This window comes from Orbicella faveolata, unplaced genomic scaffold, assembly GCF_042242905.1.
Source record: "Orbicella faveolata isolate gen_17 unplaced genomic scaffold, um_ofav_v1 contig_1, whole genome shotgun sequence".
NCBI lineage: Eukaryota > Metazoa > Cnidaria > Anthozoa > Scleractinia > Merulinidae > Orbicella > Orbicella faveolata.
In genome coordinates, this window is record NW_028301536.1 from 25,935,549 (window position 1) to 25,957,524 (window position 21,976).

At 36.7% G+C, this 21,976-nt stretch overlaps 1 protein-coding gene across 1 annotated transcript in view; it reads right to left on the reverse strand.

The window, feature by feature from the left end:
- LOC110043640 (tyrosine-protein phosphatase non-receptor type 13-like) overlaps positions 1-21,976 on the reverse strand; it is a 50,325-nt gene that overhangs the window by 15,006 nt on the left and 13,343 nt on the right. Inside the window, exons 20-36 of the mRNA XM_089297597.1 lie at positions 21,408-21,590; positions 21,203-21,268; positions 20,327-20,395; positions 19,781-19,857; positions 19,276-19,379; positions 17,736-18,089; positions 14,023-14,094; positions 9,688-9,771; positions 7,538-7,645; positions 7,168-7,302; positions 6,222-6,485; positions 5,389-5,639; positions 4,946-5,005; positions 3,951-4,302; positions 2,460-3,481; positions 1,844-1,996; positions 278-382 (exon numbers count right to left, since the gene is read on the reverse strand). Coding sequence (XP_089153723.1) covers positions 278-382; positions 1,844-1,996; positions 2,460-3,481; positions 3,951-4,302; positions 4,946-5,005; positions 5,389-5,639; positions 6,222-6,485; positions 7,168-7,302; positions 7,538-7,645; positions 9,688-9,771; positions 14,023-14,094; positions 17,736-18,089; positions 19,276-19,379; positions 19,781-19,857; positions 20,327-20,395; positions 21,203-21,268; positions 21,408-21,590 — 3,459 coding nt within the window. The remainder of the gene's footprint in view (positions 1-277; positions 383-1,843; positions 1,997-2,459; positions 3,482-3,950; positions 4,303-4,945; positions 5,006-5,388; positions 5,640-6,221; positions 6,486-7,167; positions 7,303-7,537; positions 7,646-9,687; positions 9,772-14,022; positions 14,095-17,735; positions 18,090-19,275; positions 19,380-19,780; positions 19,858-20,326; positions 20,396-21,202; positions 21,269-21,407; positions 21,591-21,976) is intronic.

The following is a 21,976-nucleotide window of genomic DNA, read 5'->3' on the forward strand; positions in this document are numbered from 1 at the left end:
ATAATAATCATGTCGCTATATCTTAGGAGAGACTAACTGCAGATTTATTTAGATGGTAAATATGGTGACAAACAAACAAACCAACAAACAAAAACTTCATTTAATTTATTTAATGTAAGTTATGAATTTCAAATACATTGTGTGGTTTGTGAAAGCATTATCAGACTTTATTTCAGTGTTCAAATAAATTTGCAAAATTCATACGACTCACTCACAAACAAACAACAGGCAATGACCTCATTGGGAAAAAAGTAACAATATGCATATGGCAGCTCACCCCTGTAGGTCTTCTAAGCACTACAAGCTTGACATGTTGCTTGGTGGCTCTTAGCACATTAACTGCCTCCATGTGCTTCATTGCTGAAATGTCGTGACCATCCACCTAGTAAGGAAAAAGTTAAGAAACAGTCACATGCAGTGTAACCTGCCTTATGACCAGCTTGTTTATTAAGAACAACTTGCTATTAAAAGCAATTTTAACATGTAGAATAGTGTTCTACATGTAGAGTCAACTGTACCTAATCCACTGTAGGAAAAAAGATGGCGGCTGTACATTTTACCACAATACCTTGCAAACCTAACACAGCCAATAGGGCACAAAAAAAGCCAAATTTTTACAACATTTTCCCCTTTGCTATAAGGACATTGAGTAGCCTAGATTTGAAGATTTTATCACGTTTCTGTACATTTTTATGAACATTGTCACGGTTTTCGTGTGCTAAGAATTATGGGTAACTGTACCAGTCGCCATCTTTTTTCCTACGGAGGATAGTGTATTGGTAGTCTGACCAAACGTTTTTAATAATTGCATCATTAACGGGATCCTAACTAGTCTACAACGGGCGACAAAAGTAGTTGAGACACTTAATATTTAACCTCTTATTCTATTTTATTTTCCTCTATCGCTAATTTTGTGATACCCCTGGCTCCCCAATTCAATGTTGTGTACATGTATGTCTAAGAAATAGACATGCAGTACATGTAGTACAGCTTAATGGTGATAGCAGTTAAACCAATCCAGTCACCACTATCACACCATATTTCTGTTTAACGCCCAAGTCGCTAGTGGAGGGAAGGTGCCTAGAAAGCCTGGGGGCTTCAACCGCAGTCACATCCCCAAGGTGCTAGAACGCCCGACTGGCCTGCCCAACCCACAACCAAGCCATGAGCCCTCTGCGCCAGGCCCCCTACAGGCACCCGTCACAATCAAGTCAGATGGCTCAGTGGAAAAAAAAATGCTGAAAAAAGGGGGGGGGGGGGGGGGGATAGGGAGGGAATGCTGACAACTGCTAAACTACTATAATTCAATCCACAACGCCACACTAACAGAGCAACGAACACACTGCAAGCACATGGGACAACAACACATGTAGTAACCAAGAATACTGCAGACAATGTCAGCCCCAGGGCTCCCACGACCATATGACTGCTGCAAATGCTACAGAATGCACCAAACACTTAACAAACGTTAACAGATGGCCAAGACACTATCAAACGCCTACAAAAAACACTACTGACCAGAGTAGCTCCTAGTCATAAACTATGTAAAATTTCATTGAACTATATCAAATGTTACAGAATGCATAAAACACTAAACAAATGCTAACAGACGGCCAAGACACTAACAACCACCTACAAAAACGCTACTGACGAGACTAGCTCCTAGCCGTTAACTATGTTAAATTGAAATTTAACTGTATTATTTTAATCACAGAGCACCTTCTTTCCTGGGCATGTCCACCAGAGAAAGTAATTGACATAGGATGAGAATTAAACAATTAACGAAAAAAGAAAGTAGGCTGCAGAAGCAAGCCTAAATGCTACATTTGAATAGTTTCCTTACCATGAGTATCTGATCTCCCTGTTGAAGACGGCCATCCTCCTTAGCTGGACCACCAACAATGTCACGAACAAAGCATCCACCTACAGTGTTTGCCCCTCCTGACAGAGTGAAGCCAAGACCACCTGAACCTTTCACCAACTCTATGTGTAATATCTGGGGTTGAATTATTAAAAAACAAAATCCACAATTCAATTTGGCATACAATATCCAAAACAAAAATTGAAAAACACAACTAATATCACATAAGTGTTATAGTACATTAAATCAATGATAGCTTTCAACTGATTGGCCATACACTAGTGCTTTTCTACCTGCACTTCAATTGGTTATTCAAGGACAAACTTAAATAGAACAAAAAACAGTCCCTCATTTACATAGTTACTTGTAAGGGTTTAATTTACTTGCCACAAAAAACTGTAGGAGCTAGAGGTGTTTGTTCTGTGGTTTCTTATTTCAGTCAAAGCATTGCAAATCTCTATAAATTTGCCACCTACATGAAAGCTTTATTCTTGCAGCTTTTTCACTCAACTTGCAAATTTTATCACTGGGAAACTGAATCAAGACCAGAATTAGCTACACAGGTCATCACAGCCGAGGGAAAAACCAGCTGGGTTACCTCTTCCTGAGGAGTCATGCTGGCTGGTTCTTTGTCATCCTCAACCCCTGATGTGGAAGCAGACACTTCCTCCCTTTTGTCAATCATCAGTGCTTCCTCCACATCGCTTTCCTCAGACTCTGACTCTGATGAGGAAGGAGAAGGAAAGGCTTCACTCTGCAAAGGTGGCTCACTGCTTACAACAGACACTTGTGTTGATTCTGTGACTTCTGGTTCAACTGGTTCCTCCTCTGTGGATTCAATGGAGGACAACTTTCCCATAAGCTCCTTCACGCTTTCCTCGTCATAAATAGAACGATCACGAGGAATGATGTCAATAGAGGAAGACCTCCTTGAGTCTTCAACATCACTAGATTCATCTTCAGCTAATGGAGCATCACCAACAGATGATACATCAGCATCTTCATCTTCACTTTGTTGAATAGCGGCTTGTCGGTTGATTTTTGGACTTTCAGAGGGTCTGACTGATACAACATTAGGAAGAGAATTTGTTGGAGTCAGAGAGTAGTGTTCTTTCTTAACCTGCATGACTGGTTCAGAGAGTCTGTTGGTGAGGTTAGGGTGACTGGACTCTGATAAATGAGGATATTTTACTGGTTCATTGGTCATCAAACTAGACCTCAAACTAACAGGAGCTTCGGTGGCAGATGCTTCTTGCACCCTAACAACTTCTTCTCTAAGCAAAGGCTGTTCCCTAGATGATGAATCAGAAGACCTCTTGCTCAATGATGGTGAGTGATCAGTTTTAAGCTTGTTCTGGATGTCTGCCAGAATTTGTGCGGGGTCCACATCGCTGGCATTAGAGCCTGATCTTTGTAACAGGGAGGGAGGAATAGAGGATGGGTCTCGTTTGACAAGAAGCCTTACTTCTTGAGGACCCATGCGAATTTGATTGATGGCTTCTTGGTGAGTTACACCTTGCATGTCCTTTCCGTTAACTTCTAGAACAATATCACCGATCTGAAGTTTACCGCAAGCTGCTGCTGGTTGCCCTGGAAACATCTTCTTGATTCTTAGGAAACCTAAACATGCAACAGACATGCTACAATGAGTACCTATGCAGCAAAATGAAAAACTGAACTTGTCTGTAAAGCAGTGACAAAAAGCACTCTATCATGACCTTGAAGTTTAAAGCAGGATTAATGCAGGTAATGCAGGAAATTGAATTTAAACTCTGACTAATCCCAGGCTAAAAAGAAATAATAAAAATGAAAAAAATGTAAAAACTGAAATCAGAATCTAAAGCATTTGAATGGCCCAATTTTTTTCTGACATTTTGTTTTTGTTACTCTCTTGACAAGTTCTCTATTCAGCCAAATAAAAATTAAAGTTTAAAACACTTAAAATATGCAATAAAAGTTTCACTTGATGTGTTTTCAACTCCAGCAACCACCAACTATCTTTTTTTTTTTATTTTCAAGGTCCAGTTACCACCAACTAACAAGTGCAACAAAACACAGTAGCAGAATTTTTGGAACTTTTCCAGCTCACCTCCATGCTCCTCCCCAGCTCCCTTGCCACCAACCAAACTAAGGCCAAGGCCTCCTACACCCTTTGAAAGCTCTACCACAAATGGCTTGTCAGGGGGATGGGACCTAGTTTTCTTCCCAGATGACTTAGGAACATTAACAGCAACTGATCGATCCAGGATAAGTCTTGTCCTGTAAGGAGCCATTTTTATAGTCTCTACTGCCTGTTTGTGTGTGACGCCCACAAGACTGATACCATTCACCTGCAGGATACGGTCACCAATTTGTATCCTGCCGTCCATATCGGCTGGACCATTGGGAAGAAGGGACTTTATGTAGATTCCACCGAGCTTGACACTGGTGTTTATTCCACCCTGATAAGAGTGAAGAAAATTACCATAACATGAGTCATTTTGCACGAGTAAGGATAGAATGAAAATGAATTGAGACAGATTCCGCTCAAAGTTTGAGCAATTAGTGCAAAAACTATTCACTAAAAATCTACTTATAGCATGGTAACCTTTTGAATACTATTTAAAACATCTCACTGTAATTCATTTCTCTAGGTGACCCCACGATTAAATCCCCAAGCATTCTCAAAAAATTTAATTTCAAACCTCAAAATGCTTGAAGTGTGTGTTATTGTGTTTTCAACTAAAGCGAAACGTCCATTTTAATAGAAATATGGATAACTTATACATGTGGGTGGCTGCATTTCTTTTGAAAAATCCAAGATTGGACTCTTCAGTCCAAAAATGCATTTTGCATTTCTTTGCAAAACAGATTAATTCAAGATTAAGATCAAGATTATTAAGATCACTTGCAACATGGTGCATCTAAGAAACCAAAGAATCCACTCGGGCAAGGATTCTTTAATGCATCATGATCTAAATGATCTTGGATTAATCTGTTTATTGAAGAAATGCAAAATTCATTTTGGATTTAAGAATCCAGCATGAGATTTTCCCAAAGAAAACACGCCCTATCATCAAAAACAACCACACCACTGATACTTACACTGACGCTCAAACCCAGGCCTCCATCTCTCTTCTCCAAGTCAACTACAAAGGCCTTTTCCTGAACAGAAGAACAAGGTACAAGTATTTGGTAAATGACAAAAAATATATATATTTCTGAGATATATTATTATTATATGGCCAGCTCCGTGAGCGGGCAAGATGAATCAAATTCTGTGCTGTGATTGGCTACCCGAGCGGGCAAGATGGAGCCATCTTGCCTGCTCGGGACTACCCGCCCTGTCCTGCAAGAAAAATTTCCCCAAAAGCCATATAATAAATCCTTTATTGACCACACTTGTTCGATCAAGGTGGCTGGATATTGGCCTTATTCTTTTTTTGTGTGTTTATGGACCTCGACTCCGTCTCCGTCCATAAACACGCAAAAAAAGAACTTGGCCAATAACCCATACATATTACATCGCAAAATCATTTAACACTCACAGGCAAGGCATCTTCACTGTAGACTCCACTCTCATCTCCACTCAATGATTCCTGCCTTGCACCAGGGGACTCCCCCTGGGGGCTTGCAACACTTGCAGAGACCAATGGGACAGCTGCTGACAATAGTGAACTTTGAATGACATTTGCCTCAAAAGGTGTACTGTGACCTCTTGTTTGAGTTTTAGGCTCTCTGATATCAGCTGATTCTAAACTGGAATTGTCTTGCAAAGCCTTTTGTGAATCAACAAAATCTGTACATAAAAGCAAAGAGTAAACATTAAGATGTGAAATAGTACCTTTAATGAATGAAAATTTTCATCTACAGTTACTTGTTTTTCATTTAACACTGACAAATGTCAAGACTTCAAAAGCTAACACAGAAAAACTGCAAGCCAAGTAATTGGACAAAATTATTGAGAAACCAAGAGGAATAGAAGATATTGCATGCCCATAACTGCATGAACCATGTATTTATGGATGTAATATGACTGTTGGAGTCTTAAGATACATTTAACTGAAACAAATCAATTGAAGATGAGATAACAAGATGGCACTGGACTTGTATTTCATATAATACGGCTTGAAGAGAGATCCTATGACTGCAGCGTGCCATTAGGGTGGAGACCAGAGCCTGGGAGAAGAGCAATAGGAACACCTAAACAGATGTGGAGGAGGACGGTAGAGGTAGAGAGATGGTAGGCAGGATGGAATAACTAGAACATTGCGAGAGCGGTAGCCAGGGATAGGGCACAACGGAAGCAGGATGTTGCAGGCTTATGTGCCTACTGGCACATAGAGCAATGATGATGATGAAACAATTTAAATTTACCCACCTTGTCTTTGCTTTCTGCCTTGTGAAGCTGATGAAGAAGTTGACACTACAGATGGAGGAATTGATTTAGAAATCATTGTCACTGGTTCATCCTCTGAAGGAAATGCTAATGTTGAAGGGTGGGGCTCTGGAGAAGGGTCTTTTGGTGTTTGGCTTTGTCGGTTCTCTTGTGCAGCTGTTGTTGTGTCACGTGGTGTCAGAGGTTTGACTTCAAGGCTTGGGGGCTCCTCATTGACTGAGCTTGCATTTGGAATATTGGAAAGATCTGTGAACAAGAAGGTCAGTAGTTTTAATGATATCTATGTTTCAATGATTTAGTAAACCCTGCGGGTGGATAACCTGTGATAGATGGACTACCTCACAGCATCACATATTTAGGGGGGGGGGGGGGGGGGAATAGGTATCCTCCTAGTTATTTTCTGTGATGGAAACTGGAAATAAGGACAAATGCTCATAACATCCCTTTGAAAATGCAAGTGCACAGGCTTGACTCTAATTAACCGTCACATCTCAAACTGGTGAGACATTCTTCTCACAACTTTACAGTAAACAAAATGCCAACACTCTAACATGATATTGCTAATAATATTATTGTTACAAAAATTAGGGTACGTAATGTAGTGGAAGTGATATTGTCTTGTAAACATAGTAAGTAGTACATTGTTTTGTACTGTTGTGAGAAAATTAGCAAACACATTGTAGTCTAATAGAAATTCTTATTATCACTATAAGTAGTACATTGTTTTGTATTATTGTAAGAAAATTAGCAAAAGTATTGCAGTCTAATAGAAATTCTTATAATCACTATAAGTAGCACTTTGTTTTGAATTAATAGCATACATCTAAGCATTGTAGTGTAAGTGGTATTGTCATGTAAAAAATTGTAAGCAATGCATTGTTGTTTTGTGGTTGCAGTAAAAAAAATTCTCACAATATTAACAACTCACCAAATGAAGAGACAAGATATGAACTCTGTGATACTTTAAGTTCCACGGGGCTTGTGACGTTCTTAAGGATAGACACAGCATACTCATGTGTAACTCTCTCTAGACTTTGGCCATTTACAGCTAAAATTCTGTCACCTAATTACAGAAGGAATGGATTGCAAATGGTCATAACATTTTAAAACATGATGCTCTTTCCTTGTAGAGCCTGTCTTGATTAAATGACTCAAATACTAAAAAGAGCCAATGTCTACAGAAAAGGTTTTAGAAGAATTAGGCTGAGCAGGATTAGCAACATGCAAGTTCAAATCCTGAAACAGACCAAAACATTCTATACAACAACAGAAATCAATTTTACATGTTGTGATCTTACCAGCCTTCAGTCTGCCATCTTTCCAGGCAGCACCTCCTTCAGTAACCGACTTCACATAAATTCCAAGGTCCAGTCGCTTAGAATTTTCACCACCAAGAACAGTTATTCCTAGAACATTCAACAACAGCACTAGTCTCTATGTCTTGAAGAAGCTATATCTATGCCCAAAGTTGATAACATTATCAAATTAAAATAACACAATTTAATATTTACTGATAATTTCATCACCCCTTCCCTAGAATTTCTGTCATGTAATCTATTATTTGAATGTCAACATATTTCCTCTCTTATTTTTCCCCTGCAGATTTTCATACAAAACAAAATTTAAAATTAAAATGTATTCTAAGCAAGAGCTATTAGAAAAAGGCTCTGATGAGGAGAAATGTTTAACTTTATTCATAACCTACTGTACCATGCAGATATAAATTATTCACTTCTTATGTCTGACAAACCTACAAATCAATCACACAATTTGTGTGAGATTTACCAGCATATAACAATAATAATACCAGTTGACTGAGTATTGCTTAAAATCCTTTCACCTACAAACTCTTAAAATCAATTCTTCAAGACTTAGTATATATACATATGTAAGTTGAAGGAAGTTGGTGGAACAGGAAGGCATATTGTCCAGCTTCTGGTCACTTAGTTATTTTCTTAAGTGTCTTTTTCTGCCAACTTGTCAATGTAGTGATATTTCAAACACTAATTTCTAAGACCATCGTTGTCAATATTGCCAGAGTTTTTGAGATGGAAAAGCAAGTTACGATGCTTTATGTCAAACTATTTAGTAATGTTTAATGCACCAGCATGACCTAGGACAAAGTATAAATTAAAATTGTTAATTTAGTTCTTCCTCTTTCCCATAGAACCTCATTTGAAAAACTTTCATTTCAATAAAATATTGTTTTCTTTTGTCCGAATGTTTGCTTGCATGTAAGATGTTCAAAGACTGTAATATCCACCAAAGTATGGACCTTAAATTCAAGTGGATGTTTACAGTATACACTTTGTGCAATACTAATACGAGGTTTGTTTGCTTGAAAGTCACTGTACTTGAAGAAGATCTTTAAAATTCAAATTTAGAATAATATTCAAATTTTTAACCATGATATTAGTTTGCCGTAATGTGCATGTGTAAAACTGGTTGTGAAATGTTGCATCATGCCATCAACTTATTCAAATATCTCTGCTAGGTAACATATGTGAAATGGCAACAGACAAATAAACTTTACAGTATTTATTGTGCAATGTAAGTCAAGTTCTAAACTTGAACAAACCCAGGTGACTATTAAAACTAAATGCAGGACACCTTGTTAAAAGTCCATTTGGTGGCACTCTGAAGAGATGCTCCTTGAAAAATGTAAATTTTTGGCTTAAAAACATCAAGCAACAACAACACACTGTCTAAAATCGAGTGGGTGCATCACATTGACTTGTATGACATCTCAAAAACATGGTTAAAGCTAAATCATGAGATCCCACTCTTTTATTTATTACATCCAGTTTTATTCACATGTGGGTAACCTGCGAGAGTAATTTAAATTTCAGTCAAACTGGCATGACTACATGTGCTTTTTAGTTCAATGTCTTAAATCCTTTTAGTGACTTCCAAAATATTAGTTACTAACAATAAAAGCATTTATTCCAATTTCACAGAGTTCTTTACTGCAACACAGTGACCTGTGAAACATTCACCTAAATGCTTCTCCATTCAAGACCAAGAAACTAAACATGATTAGCATAAATTAAAGTTAAAGAACTATGAAACAACAACCGTAAAATTCATGCAACATGCTTAACTTTGGCAAAAGCTAGTACTAATTTTTGTAAATTTTTCAATTCTTATTTTGTAACTATTCTTTATTTTTTATTTATACACGACCCCACAAGCTGCAAGCTTAACTACTTATCGTGTTTAAATAAAGGTTACTTACTTACTTACTGAAACAGCAACCGTAAAATTCTTGCAACACACTTAACTTTGGCAAAAGCTAGTACTATTTTGAATAAACTCTCGATCAGAAAAATAGATTTTCAGATCATGTGGTGGCATCATTATAAATGCAGCACACGAATATTACTAACAAGTTACCCAAAGAACAGGAAATGAAGCTAAAATAGTAACAACTGCTCTCTCCTTTTCTCACCTAATAATTTTCCCGGTTCTTTGTTGAACTTGATAACACGAATTTGCCGGTCAGGAGATGCAAATACCTCAGAACTGCTACTGTCTAGAGAAATAAAACAATGAAGTTAAAAGGAGCAAAATAAAGCACTGCCTATATAACTTTGTTCTAGTCACTTTTCACACCACATAAAAGCATGCAGTTCATTACCAAACCTAACACCCTGCGACATTTCTGTTATGAATAAACATTTCACAAGTTTAAAGTCATGTTTTTACTCTTGAATTGCTGATCAGGCAAAACAAAAATCATTTTGGCATGATACATTTTAAAATCATCCACATTGGCAAGTTACGGGTACCTTAAACAGGAATTCTGATGTAAATACAATGCCAGGATGTTTTGGGATATCTTGCATAAATTATTAATCTGTTCATCTTGACAAAAAGAGAATGAAAATGGAGACCTGGATTGTTGCCATAATGGTCTGATCTCCTGCTATTTGATCTAAACAAGGCTTTTACAGGTTATATTTTAAAATCCTCTCCTCAATAATGCCCCAAAAGGAGAGAACTTCTGGCATAATTGAGGTAAATTGGCTTCAAATTTAACAGCAGCGTTCTTATGCCTATGTAAACATAGAAACCTGCTGTCAATATCTATGACAGTTTGAATACAATTAAAACAAAAAAAGCACCTGTTCCAGACTAGCCAGTTTCTTGAGTGTTACTCAGACACTGTTTTTAGATAAGACAAACTAAAGCTCATAAGTGTTCCTTCAATTCATGTCTTAAAAACAAGACAGATGTTAACTGCTCTACCACAATGAATAATTATATTTTTTTGTTATAATCTCAGAATATTCAGAGTGTAATCATCACTGATCAGTAATAAAATTGTCTTGATCTGATCATTTAGGAACATTTGACATGGTTCTTGCTGCCCGCTCCTTGCAAACGTCTATTATTGGTGGTAAAATATTACACATATTAAACAACAAGACATAACCAAAGTGCAAATTATGTTTTGTATTTCCCACTCTGATTGACAGAAAAACTTAAATTTCAATAGCAGCATATTCAAAAGCTAGTGTTGTGTAAGTTTTCAATGTCTTATTATCCATTCCCAGCAGTGCCAAAATTCTACGATGTGCTTTTTGTAGCGTATCCTTTGCCATGTATGCATGAAAATTATTTTAATTATAATAAATGGAAAAATTCTGATTCATCTAAAACATAACAGACAATACTACTGAAAATTGTGCAGCAATATTTCTAATTCCCAGGTAGTGAAATTATAATTATAAGTGTAATATGGTTAAATTAAATATTAACACACAAATAAGGAATAATTTTCAACAAAACATTGAAATAAAAAAACATTGCACATGTAGGAGCAAGTTAAGGCATCACAAGTAAATTTTTGTTGTTGTGAAGACTTAATATTGTAAATATACATGTGGTGTAAAACAGTTAAGAAGCTAATTTCAGTTACCCATACTTTCATGTGCCAAACTGTTATCAGGAGATCTTAATTGCAGTAGGCCATTTCTGAGTTGCCATTTGCCTATGTGTCAAAATGAGAATAAGTTCGAAACTTTTGATATGAAAATGTGTTTGGACCAGTGCACATTCATTTTTATGTAAATCTTACTCATTTTCAATTCAATGGTTTCACACAAAGATTGACTTGAAACAGAGGTAACAAGCAACTTGGAAATGGCCTATTATGTATTTTCTTTTCTTTTTTCCTTCCCTTTTTCTCTTTTGATTAAATTTTCATGGTCCCTCAAGCTTGTAGTCAAAACACAACAAGTTCAATCTTCCATGTTAGTGAGACCTTATATGTTCTTGGAAAAGATGCATAATAATTATGCGCTCATTTCCTATTCAAAAAGTCTATTTTGATCTGTTGGAAAACTCCTGTTCACAGTAAACTCTTCTACTTGTTAATTAAACATCACAGGAAAAAGATACCATTATAACAGCATTATTTTTAATATACACTATAATATACCGGTATCTCCAAGCAGTTATGGTGTACAGGTTGCTAGTATCAATGCGTGTTCTCATCTAAATAGCCCTATACACGGTTTAAATTAGATTCAAAAAGTTCTCAAGGTGCAACAAAAATAGATTCTCCAGACAATATGTACTGTCTAGCCTGATGGAAGCCAACCAAGAATTTGCCAGTTAATGGGAAAATCTGCCAATCTGCCAAAAAAATCCATTGGCCCCAAGTTTTAACAATTTCCTTGCCTGCTGATTTTTCTTGGGTCTTGTCTCATTTAATGATTTAACTTAAACCTTCGATGTCAACATTGTATCATCCTTCCAATCAATAAATTTATCATATCAACCAAGCATGAAGGCAATACCATACTGAAAATATCAGTACAAGGTCTTGATAGTAAGGTAGACTGGGGGCGGGCAATATTCACCCAGTGCTCTCCAGATCAGAGCAAACATCACTTATAAGAAATTCACTACACAGGTTGGTAATTGAATAAGAGCTGTAGAAACTATGCAAGCCTGTTTCCACCCTGTAGTTGCACTGATATAGGTGTCAAAAGGAAAATGCACGAGAGGCAGACCCAGAGAGGCATTAGGAAAGTGGAGAAGGAGGGAAGGTTGATAATTGGTTTTCACTTGTGGGTTGCAGTGGACAGAGGCAGCAGACAGAGTATCTGTGAGGAATACTCCAGACGAAGACAAGGAAATGATGAAGATGATAATGACTGTCCAAAGAAAGCTTTGTTAATAGGAAATTTATTACACAAGTTGTGTGACTGAATAAAAGTTGCTGAAACTGGGTGTCTTTGATATATTCTATGAGTCTGCACTTGTTGAGTAAAATTATTTAGAATGAAACAAAACAATTTTTTTTGGTAGCAAGTTGTTTCTGAAAACATTACATGTACTATGGCTATGCGCTGGACCCCTTTCTGTTCAAAAGTTTTTAGCCCGATTCAAGTCCAAATTTCTGAAAAACTAGTTCAGCTGTAGATAAATAAATCTGGAAATAAAGTACTGGCAATAGCATTAGATAAATCATTATAATTATAATTGTATCACACAAAGCCATGACTATCAAGACTGACAAGCGGGAGCGCAACTAGCTTCTGACACATCGGACAGCTTATCTGACAAAAACAGGCACTTTAAAAGTCTTTTTCACAAGAACTACGATGCTGACAAAACACCCACCGACCTACTGAAACTGAAGATAGGAACACAGAAACTGACAGCTGCTGCAACGGTGACTATACCTTACATTGATAACAGACCAGACCAAGACATCATTGACTGACAAACACTATTGACTTGACTCTGAAGATGACTTTTGCCCAGGTTGTTGATTGAAAGAGTCAGTCACCAACAACAGTTCTTTTCAGAACTACCCTTACCCTCATGATCACAATATATGATCTACAGATAAATTATGGTATGCTAATTCTTTGAAGTAGGTTTGAGTCATTCAAGTTGGATGCAGTTTTAAACCAGCAATAAATTAAAGTTCTGAAAAGATATTAAAAGCAAAACAATAACATGACACCATTTCAGTGTCTTATCTCCTTAGAAAGAATCAAAAGTGATATAATTTGAATTTGAAGCACTGCCCCATACAACAAATTTTCACTGTCACATAATAACTACGTGTACAATACAGCAGCATGTTAAATGGGTTGTAAAGTGTTATAGGGATTAAAAAGTACTATTCCTTTTTATTTTGGTATTTCATTTTAACAACACTCAGATGAAACTATTGCAGACGAAAAAAATATCAGTATTATGGCTAGTTGCACTTATTTCCCACTGTGGAGAAACAATGAAGAAATACAACACAATAAAAATCCACATGATTGTGAATGATATTAAACAGTTGCAAAGCTCATTGGTAACCCACCAGAAAGATACTTCTATTATTATTTGAAACTTTAAAAAACTAGAGAATGGAGACAAGAAATTCAAAGTCTGACTGACTGAAAAAGCCCAAATCTTTGCCAATTTACTCTGTGTTTTGTCATAAATCTCACAAAGGCTCTGTACACAGTATCTTAGCCTCCAAGAAACTTATTAATGCACCCCTTACAATTCAACACATTTTCTGTCAAAATGTTATGGCCTTGAGTGAAATTTTTGAAATTTTGTGCCATCTGCAGACTTAAATTATAGTCGTTTTGAAAGGATCAAAACAATAAAATGCACATTACCTGAAACAGAAATGTTGGCACAATCTCATGCAATGTACAGAACACCAATGAAAATTTACAGGAATGCTGAAGAACAAGATAAAGTGGATATGACACGTAAAAGAGTTCTGTAAACAGATGCAAATTTCATGAATATCACTTACCCTTGCCTTGAGATTCAGCAATCAAATCTGTGTTCTTCACTTGCTGCAGTGTTTGGGAGTTTAATGTGGAATCTAGAATTTGAGGAAGAAAATAAAACTTAATCAACACACGAAGGCCAGCAATACAAACTCTAGTTACAAAATACTTAAGCACGATTCATGATTACAAATGGGACAGTTTTAGGACTCAGAAAATGGACTTCTCCCAGCTTGAGAAATAGCAGGTGTTTTCTGATTGAATTTTTAATTAAAACATCTGATCAAATCACAAGATATCACTAATGGATCCAAAGAGAACACTACAAAAGCTTACGAGAATTTCAGCACTTATCAATAAAATCCAACAGCATTTTAAACTATAAAAAGCAATATGAAACAAAACTGAGCAAATTACAGAGTAAACCAAAAGAAAAACAATATCACAAAAATGGCACAGTAATCCATGACAAAATGATAAAAATGTTACAGTTTTCCTAGTAATCTCAAGTTGAAAAATTGCAGTTTCTATGTAGCATAAACACCTCAGTCTAGTTTTTATTTGTAATTCATAAACCAAGTATAAAAAAGAAGGAATTCACAACCGCTAAATAATTCACCTTGTCTTTATTATATAGTTACACAGCATGACACCTTGGCTTGCAAATGAATCAGTGACAAAAGTTCTCAATACAATACGAACACTCCACAAAACAAAAACATATTGAAATTTCCCTCCACAACTTAGAAGCACATGTATTTTTATTTAAATATAAAGGTTTTGGGGGGATTAAGGCTTCCTTGATCCACCTCTAAATAAAAAAAAAATGATCTGTAGTAAATTGAAATTAACAAAAAGATTACAGTGCTGTCTAGCGAAATGAACTATACAAAATCTAAAGCGACTATTCTGATAAGAATCAAAATGATATTGAATTTGAATTTCTATTTCATGATATTTAAATGTACCTCTGTGTTGAAGACCTGTTTTTCTGCCTTGAACAGGCTTAAAACGTACAACTTTTCTCCTGGACACAATCATTTTTGACCAGCAAAATTTAGACAGTTTTCTTTTCTTAGAGACTGCATCAACTGGATGGTAATTATTTCAACTGTCACATTTATCATACTCGCTAAACGTCATAAGATGATAAAATTTGATTCTATTTATGTCAATGGGTTTTAATGATCTTGATTTCATGAAAATTCAACTTGAAAAGAAAAACAATTAATTAACAGCTTTGCCTCAGATTTGAAAATTGATTTGCATTCTAAGAAAAAATCTTATTACTAGTTAAATATGTGCCAAGTAGACTTAGTTGAGGAATTGTGCTGAAAAGGCACAAACACTAAAAATTCTAAATGTGCTTAAACATGCAACGATTTACAACCAAACAAAAAGCAATCACAGTATGCCAGAAATTTTATCTCCAAGTTTAAAAAAGGAGCACCAACTTATTCAGTTGGGTCTTTACAAAAATATAGAAATTAAAGCCACAATCTATTATTGTTGATGATTTATCCCCCACCAAGGTCTTCATTTCAATCTGAAGACAATTAAATGACAGACACATTAATTAGCAAAGAAATAAAATCATAGCTCACAAAAACAAATTTAGTCAGCATACAGGAAAGAACAAAATCCTTTGCCTAGCTTTGATTCTGTTTTGCTTCAAAAATGTCCATACGAAATAAAGACAAGACATAGCAAACAAAAGGTAAATGATTCGCTATATATTTAAGATGGTAAAAATAAACCTTGTCATCTGGATTCAGGCATGACAACTATTTTAGAGTACATTCCTTTACGATGATCTGGATCAAGATCAATGATTGAAGATAACTCGGATCATGGTGCATGAAAAGAACCGATGAATCCTTGTCCAGAGTGGAATTCATTGGTTCCTTTGATGCACTGTGATCTAAGTGATCTTGGATCATTGATCCTGATCTGAATCATCCCAAGGGAATGTACCCTTAGCTTTCTAGCACACTCCAAACATACACTTTTTTGGGAAAACACTCTAGCAAAACAATGAGAACAGGACATAACTCCAATATCTGGAACACTTTGATTTAGTTACAACATGACTAAGCAAATCAACATGGTAGCTTGTTTGTACATTTCATGATGTGGGAATGATCTGTCATTCTAAGAGGGTTCTGCAGGGCCGTTCCGAAATCACAGAATATTTGAGGCAAAGTTTGGCTCATTAATGCAAGCTTCATGTATTTGTCGCCAGGTTCTTCCCTGGATGTGGATTAGATGATACATGTAGTTCACAAATGGATATTACATCTCACAACGGGCAGAGAGGTGCTGTACTCAACATGCATTGGTCACGAACAAGGCATGAGGACAATGGAAGAAAGACAATAGAAATAGGTCGAAAGGGATGTCACTGCTCTCAAAATGACAACTGTTCATTTCTGCAGTATATCATTGAAAATGGTGTAATTATTATGGTAAACTCACAACCTGACATAACCATGTTCTCTTCCCGCAAATATATATGAAAAACATTCCAGGAGCAAGACAAAGAAAAGAAGTGTTTATAAAGAAGACAGACAAGAGATCACAGCATATGTTTAATGTGGTGAAAGACAGTAAAGCACTGGCAAATCACAAAACACACACCAAAGGCAGCAAAAGACTATTGCAGTTTTCATTTACTCTTCTTGATTCACAGTATATACAAAGCCAAAATTATTGGTTTCTACAATGAAACCAGGAGTTTAGTTTTTACAAGGCAGAAATCGCCCATGCACCATACACAAGGTAAATTTATGAGAACTTGAATAGAAAATTTGTCCATGCAGATGCTAATACCACTGATGCTACAGAAAGACAGAAAGACAGAGAGACATAGTACAAGAAACTATCAAGAGAAAATAACTCAAACACAGCTCACAGTTATTAAAGAAGCAGCCTCTACAAAGATACATGTATGCAAGTTTTTTCTTAAGTTTGTGTTCTGCTTGAGAGAGGACAAGAGCATGAATGCTTAAGAGAGCATTCTCAGCTGTTACTTGTGAGGTCCACCACAAATTCATGCAAACTGTGAACTCTGTATACACTTTGATCCAATGCGAGTTAAAAGAAGAGAAAAGATCACAATACTGCAGCTAGCAATCCACAATGAGATCTTTAGTGAGTGAGGTTAGAAAGAAAGTTGAAAAAGACCAAATGAATGGACTAACAAAAAAGAAAGGAATGACAAAGAGCTTTTCAATGTAATAAATTGATTTCCCTCTGAGGTATTTCTGAAGCTAACACAATACTTAGAGAGTCCTTAAACATGCACAGTCACAATAGCTCTCTCAACTTAGAAAGAATGCATTCAACAGTACGTAGTTATGAGTTAAAGGTGCATTCTGTACTCTTCACTAATAAAAGGTATCAGTCAACTTTGATTCATTATGATTGGTGACTGGCAGCCTCAGCACAGCATGCATGAAAGTGTGCCTGAATGTCCTACATGGCAAATTTATGAACTGGTCTGAATAAAAGACAATGAAAATTAATTATTACAGTGCTATTTCTTCATAAATAACAGAACGTGGATTGCTAGATGAACAACTTTTTAAACTGCTTTTAGGTGAATATGAAATGGCCCTTTTAAGATTTGACTTTTTGGGCAACTTAAGCAAACTGCCATGATTCTCTGCACAAAATGTGGAAGCCCTGTTAAGAAAGAATGGTTTACGGTAAAGCTTGTTTTCCAAGTTAAACTGACCAATAACGTAAGGCATATCAACATCTCTCTCATCATCCATGTCTTGCGACAGCTGCCTCGGTGATGATTCAGACAGTCCCTCCGGTGTGAAGTCTTTCTGCATATGGTACACCGTGCTATCTTCTGACTCGTCACTTGCTGAATACCGCCTCCTGCTTTCAGTTTCATAATCTCTAGACGGGCGTCGTAAAACGTCATTTGGTAACTGGTCACTTTCCACGCTTCTCTGTCGTGGAAGACCCTTTTCAGCGAACGATGATGGCTGTTCTTTGGAAGGCTCTCGATCTCTAATGTATGGTGACTGTCTATAAGCTTGTTCCACTGAGCCATTTTGCACCCTGTGTTGGGGTTCATCTAAGTAAGAAAAATGCAAACTCAATGGAACAAGAAATCTAAAGTTCAGATTATTAACCCAGGCTTCTACCTATGGAAAGTGATACAAATTTCCACTTAGGAAAATTAATTACAAATTAAAAATAAACAATGAGCAGTACCATAGGAAATTTTTAGCAATGTGCAAATTACACAACAAGAGATTGGCCTTTTATCACCTGCACTTCTTAATAAAGTACTGTTATACAACATAAAAACACCTTGAAAGCATGTTTTCACATTTTCTTGAAGTCATTTTTAATGTACTTGAGTGTATGAGTGTATGTCCTTGTTCCCCAAGTACTGGAGTGGGAGGCGTAGCGGCCTCATGGCTAGTGCACTTGTCTCCGGATAGAGCGGTCCGGGTTGGAGCCCTGGCTGGGGACATTGTGTTGTGTTCTTGGGCAAGATACTTTACTCTCACAGTGCCCCTCTCCACCCAGGTCTCCACCCAGGTGTACCGGCGAATTTAATGCTGGGGGTAACCCTGCGATGGAGTAGCATCCCAAAAAGGGGGGGAGTAGAAATACTCCTAGTCGCTTCACGATACAGAAACCCGGATAAGCTCCAGCCTGATGGGCCACTTAGCTCATATACAGACTTTACAGAGGCAGACCTACCCAAAGTACTAGAATCTGCAGCTACAAGAAATCAACACACAAAACATGCAGTTTTCATACATATATTTTTCTGGGTACGGGCCCAGTAAAACGACGAACACTAGGCAGAATTAGACATAGCAATTTAATCCAGTAGTATTACATCGAGACTTGTAATCTGACTCTTCAAGCAACAGAAAAACACACACATAACAAAAACTCACACCCACACCCACTCGCATATAATTTGAATGCTCTACAGTCTCTTGGGACGTCTGATTGCACGCCCATAACATCTCCTGTATTTGTTGTCTTTGTCAGCTTCTACATCTTTCCCGACCAATGACAAACAGTCATTAACTTCTGGCACTTGCAGGGGTGTTTCACCAAACAGTGCCCCGGGGAGTAGAAATACTCCTAGTCGCTTCATGCTACAGAAACCGGGATAAGCTCTGGCCTGATGGGCCACTTAGCTCGTATACAGACTTTACAAAGGCAGACCTACCCAAAGTACTGGAATCTGCAGCTACAAGAAATCGACACACAAAACATGTATTCTTCATACATACCAACAGCACTTTGAGACAGTTCTTGATCCAGGATGGTCATTTTGGTCTTCATTTTCATCTGAAACCTGTGAAATGCCTGACTCGTTTGAAGAAGATATCTGGACCTAAACAAAATCAACAAGTTTGCAGAGTTTAAATAGGAACTCTTCCACTACAATACACCTGTATGAACAATACAATACAACAATACAGAAACTTTTATTATTACTGCATCAAAATTTTGCTAGCCGATTAGAAACATCCCTCTACTGATTGAGAACACTTAATATAATTACATGAATACTAGCTATTATCTAATAAATTAATAAAAAGCCTACCAGCTATTTACTAAGTAAACACTAAATTCGAATCTTGTTCAAAACATTCAAATCTTGTTCTAGACATTCAAATCTTGTTCTAGACATTCAAATCTTGCTCTAAACGTTTAACTTCTGAACTTTAATTCTCCACATTTATAAACAGTAATCCCAAATACCAAATCTCTAAGACTAACAAGATCACCCACTTTTTATAATGATTTGTGTAGAACGTCATCTTTGGTGGATCAGGATTTCCTCTTGGTTCTATGAAGAACTTCTTTTTCTATAAGAAGAGAGTAGCAATAACAAGTCAGCTGATATAACACAGTGAAAACCCCCTACATGTAGCAGATAATTCAGGTGCACTGTCTGGCTGTGATATGAATTTTTCAAATAATTTGGTACTTTGGCACAATAAAATTGTAAGTTTTCAAACAACCACTGCATTTTCTGTCAGTTAACAACAAAGTAGCTAACAAAGTGATGAAAATTCATTACATTGTAAATATTTTGTGTTTAATCGGGTGCAAATGTTGGGATGATCAAGACAGTACTAGGTATATAGCCTGCTGTCTGAAATTTCACCCATTAAAAGAAAGTAAAATACAAACATATTTCCATTAGTCTCCTGGACAATGCAAATGATGATGTAAAGGTCTAGAAAAAGTAATACCCTACCTAACATCAACAATAATTAATTTTAAAAGTTATTTTTAAAATAATATTATGAAAAAATCTTACAAGATACATACCTTAAAGGAGAGCTTTTTTGTCATTGGCCAAGAATGTCTATCAGTGGGGAATTTCATATGTCCACGGGCCTAGAGTAATTAAAATTAAACAACAGAAAACGATCTATACTGCCTAATCCAATCACCAATAAAAATCCTAACCTAAGAACCAAGTCTCTATGACCCCTTTTTATGCAGGAGCTGATAGCCAGAAATATAATACATGTATATTTATATAATAGCGGAGCTCGGGCAGGCCAAAGGGCTGCAAGCGGACCACAATAACTATAAGAACAGAATCACATGCATGCATAGAAAATGGAAACAATGCAACTCTTTTTTCAAAGTCAATATAGCTTGTGGCATTGATCACAAGCGCATGTACCCTACCATACGGGTATGACAATGTACAACATGGTGGCCATAGTCCAGCTAGTAGGTCAAATGAGTTGTGCAGCCTTGGTTTACAGCGTACATCTTTGATATTGGACATCAATGTTATGATCAATTGACACCTTTCAAATCAAGGTATTCTCTCACCAGTATCACACGACCATATCGCAGGGTCAGGTTTAGAACTCATCAAGGTCCTGTGTTTTTTTTTAAGTTGACCACTGCCCAGGTACTGGGTCTTGATTAAATCACAGGCTCAAGCCAGGTTAACTTATTGCAATCAGGAGCTCAGCTTTTAGGCTTGGCTAAATCTATGTCTATTACTTTTTGATTTTCCAATGTATGTTTTAATCTGATGAATTATTATGGATTTTGACACAAGCAATTCACTGTTATGCACAAGTTGTAATCAACAAGGCACAAGGAAGAAAGATAGTGGTGCTTGTAAATAGAAAAAAACAAAAACATTTATACTAAGGTATACCGTAACATAAATGTGAATACCTCATAGACTGTAACTCCACGGACGCATATTCCAAGCCAAACTGTCTCCTTATCGCTCTTCTTAGGCTATATGTGAAAATAAAAACAGTCTGTGATAGGCATGTGTCACAATAATACATGTATTTATTAACACTGTACATGTACATTATATATTCTAAATTAATAATAGTTTTCATAGATTAGTACTTATTAAAGAGGTATTCACCTTTGTTCCTCCTTTGTGTGACATACGTCTCTGTACTTTGTAAAAGTGGATTCCATATTCTTGAAGTTTCTGAGCCTCTTTTATAAATTCCAGCTCTGCCTCTTCATCTGACAGACCACTGAAAGTTTTGTGAACACGTGGCAGCTCTTGCATAGCATGATCAACTGAAAACTTGTCCATTATCTGAACGAAATTAAGAAAAATCACCATACAGTGTTGGTGTAAATCTACTGGCATCAGGCTTTTAGCCAGAATTTGAAAAGTAGCCGTCCAAAATGCGCCATACGGCCTGCTCAAATGAGCAATTTATAATGCAACATATGAAAACTAGAACAATTTTCTTTAGAAAGTGACCATCCACAGAATGCCTGGACACCCACCTGGCTGGAAGCCTGACTGGAATTCTACAAGGTATCACAAATGTTGTTCTCTTATTGGCTATGCTACTCACTATCTATTCTGTTGTAGACAGTCAAGATTGAGTACCCTAGCTGTATGCAATTGCCAAACAAAGGTTACAAAGTGTCTGTCTAGAGGATTCAGATACAGTTCTGCACGACTAGTAGATT